The 3,341-nt window shown below is 41.7% G+C and overlaps 1 protein-coding gene across 1 annotated transcript; it reads left to right on the top strand.

Annotated features, from left to right (window-relative positions):
- The first annotated feature begins 1,456 nt into the window (after window positions 1-1,456).
- On the top strand, window positions 1,457-2,170 carry LOC131643222 (uncharacterized). Its single transcript, XM_058913379.1, has one exon. It carries the CDS (start codon window positions 1,457-1,459, stop codon window positions 2,168-2,170), a length of 714 nt encoding a protein of 237 aa, XP_058769362.1.
- Window positions 2,171-3,341: the final 1,171 nt, after the last annotated feature.

The following is a 3,341-nucleotide window of genomic DNA, read 5'->3' as shown; positions in this document are numbered from 1 at the left end:
TTGTGTGATATCATTGTTTGCTTCCCTTTTCCCTCGTAGGTTGATAGCTTAGTTTAGACTTGTACCCTTTGTATGATAACATTAGGTAGCAAGCTTTCCCCCTTAGCTTAGGTCTTCCTCATGCATTCTTTAAAACACAAACCACACTCTTTGATTTTTCTTTTCTTAAGAGCTTGTTATTTCCGCTCCACTCCCAAGCATAAGTCTCCAAAGGTCGAGCAGCGGAGTGTGAATGTAACTCGTTCAACTAAAAAACACAAAACAAACAAAAATTAGTTAGCCGAGCTACGGTAGCTCTGATTCTGCAAAACAGATACGTAGGCAGCAGGGTAGGGCCCGTGCGAGCACAATCTTTTCTTTTCCCTACATTCTGCATTCATTTTAGTCCAGATTAGCGTAGATTTGTTACACACCCATAGATTTAGACACTAGCGTGGATACCATCGAGTATGATGGGCGCGTGGGGTGCTAACACCTTCCCCTCGCGTAACCGACTCCCTTACCCTTTTTTCTCTGGTCGTGAGACCGTTGTTTTATTTTGTGGTTTGCTGGCATTCCCTTCCTTTTCAGGATAAATATGTTAGTGGCGACTCTGTTAATTTTCGCGGTAGCGACAGCTGGCGACTCAGCTGGGGACGTCTCGACCTGTTGCTGGTTCGGACTTAGCGAGTCGATCCTAGCGCTTGTGTGTTTATCTTTGGGTGCTTTACTGCTTTGCATATTTACCTGTTTGCATTGCATTCTATGTGCGCTTTTACTTTTCTGCATCATATTCTGGACTGTATGGATTTCTGTCTGTGGGTGGGTGTTTCAAGAGGTAAAAGCCCCAATACCCAGGCTACGAGTGATACCATATGAACTAGGAATAGAGTGGCCGTGACGGACAGAAGGCGTATGCCTGATTGATCTGATCACGTATCCACGGGCAGAGCTTGGTGGGATGAGGCAATATCGTATGATAACGCCTACATTCGATCCTCTGTTGGATTTTTGACCTACCTTGGCCTAGATTTACCCGTGAGTGGGGCGGGAATCAATCATTGCTTAACAGGTACATTGATGGTGACTTTGGATCTTGTTCGTGGGTTACCGCTGTTCTCGTTCGTGGGTTACCGCTGTTCTCGTTCGTGTGTACTATTGGTTCCTGTTTGTGGGGTACTATGGTTCTTGTTCGAGTGGTAATCTGTGTTCTATTCCAGTGTGTTGTTGACTATGGGTGTTGGTTCCGTGGTTTGACATTCTATGTTCCGTGTGGTGTACTATTTGGGGCCAAATCTTTGGCTCTGTATTATGTGTGTTACCGGCAGTCCAGAATACCTGGTGGGCGGCAACAAGTCCCACCACTTTGCATCATAGCATATTTATTTCCAAAAGAAACGCAAAAAAAAAAGATATGTATAATAAGCATTTGCATGTCATATTTTCAGGGACATTCAGGAGTTCACCCAAGTTGAAGATGGACATTCCCACTGATACTGTCAAAGAACGTACGAGGCATACCAGAGCTTATAAGATTCCGGATATTGATGTTTCGGGGTTGATATGTTTGAGTTCTCGGTTGAAAGGGGAGGTTCTCCGTGACTTCAATCATGATTATGGCAATTTGCTCTCCATCCTCAATACATCTTTCGATCCAATGGCTTTGATCACCCTGTTTCAGTTCTATGATCCACAGTTGAGGTGTTTTACATTTCAGGACTATCAATTGGTGCCAACACTCGAGGAGTTTTCTTACATACTCAACATCCGAATCACTGATGATGTACCTTTCTTTCGAGTTCCCGAGGTTGTGAGATTTGAAAAAATAGCTGAAGCTCTTCACATGGGTATAAAGGAGGTGGAAAGAAATTGGAAATCATCGGGCGGTGTTTCTGGTTTCTATCTTTGCTTTTTGATCAGTAGGGCTGAGGATGCGGCTAAGAAGGAGCAGTGGGTTGATTTTAGTCGTTTGCTTGCTATCATGATTTATGGTATTGTCTTATTCCCCTCAAGAGAGAACTTTGTGAGTTTGGCGGCGACTTGTGTCTTTATGAACAAAAACCCTGTGCCAACGTTGGTTGCAGATGCTTATTTTTCGATCCATTCGAGAAGTAAGAAGGGAGGATATGTTGTTGGTTCTTGTCTTCCATTGTTGTATCAGTGGTTCATGTTAGAACAAGATTTGTTCTGATCAATTATCTTAGTTTTGATGATAACAATAATATGAATTTTGCTTAAGATAATATGGTACTCTAATCCAATGCAATTTCCTTTTCAGGAAATATATAAAGAGTACGCATAATTCAGCGCTCAGAAGCTTTGTCTCAAAGGGTTCAGCATGCAACATCAGAACATGGTCTGGCAAGACATCAGAAGATGGTCGAAGCAGAATCAGAACATGGGTCTATGGAAGCATCAGAAGAACAAGAGAACAGAAGCACTGAAGTTCTGATGGTATCACGCTCAGAAGCACTTCAAGGTCAGAAGATCAGAAGATGCTTTGCACCAAGCTGTTTGACTCTGATGATATTCAAACGTTGTATTCACAAACATCAGATCAGAAGGAAGTACAAGTGGCAAGCTACGCTGACTGACAAAAGGAACGTTAAAAGCTATTAAAGGCTACGTCAGTAGACACAGCGTGAACAAGGCTCGAGGTAGTTGACAAAAGCGTATAACATTAAATGCGATGCTGTACGGAACACGCAAAGCATTAAATGCACTCAACGGTCATCTTCTCCAACGCCTATAAATATGAAGTTCTGATGAGAAGCAAGGTTAACCAATTTTCTACACCTATTCTGTGAATATCAACTTGCTGAAACGCTGTTCAAATCAAAGCTCAGAATCTTCATCTTCATCAAAGCTCACTACATTGCTGTTGTAATATATTAGTGAGATTAAGCTTAAACGTTAAGAGAAATATCACAGTTTGTGATTATCGCTTTTAAGAAGCAATTGTAATACTCTTAGAATTGATTACATTAAGTTGTAAGGAACTAGAGTGATCGTGTGGATCAGAATACTCTAGGAAGTCTTAGAGGTTATCTAAGCAGGTTGTAACTAGAGTGATCGTGTGGATCAGTATACTCTAGAAAAGTCTTAGAGGGTATCTAAGCAGTTGTTCCTGGAGTGATCAGTGTGTGATCAGAAGACTCTGGAAGACTTAGTTGCTGACTAAGTGGAAAACCATTGTAATCCGTGCGATTAGTGGATTAAATCCTCAGTTGAGGTAAATCATCTCTGCGGGGGTGGACTGGAGTAGTTTAGTTAACAACGAACCAGGATAAAAATAACTGTGCAATTTATTTTTATCTGTCAAGTTTTTAAAGCTACACTTATTCAAACCCCCCCTTTCTAAG

This window comes from Vicia villosa, unplaced genomic scaffold (assembly GCF_029867415.1).
Source record: "Vicia villosa cultivar HV-30 ecotype Madison, WI unplaced genomic scaffold, Vvil1.0 scaffold8, whole genome shotgun sequence".
Taxonomy (NCBI): Eukaryota; Viridiplantae; Streptophyta; class Magnoliopsida; order Fabales; family Fabaceae; genus Vicia; species Vicia villosa.
This window is presented reverse-complemented; position numbering and strand designations above follow the sequence as displayed.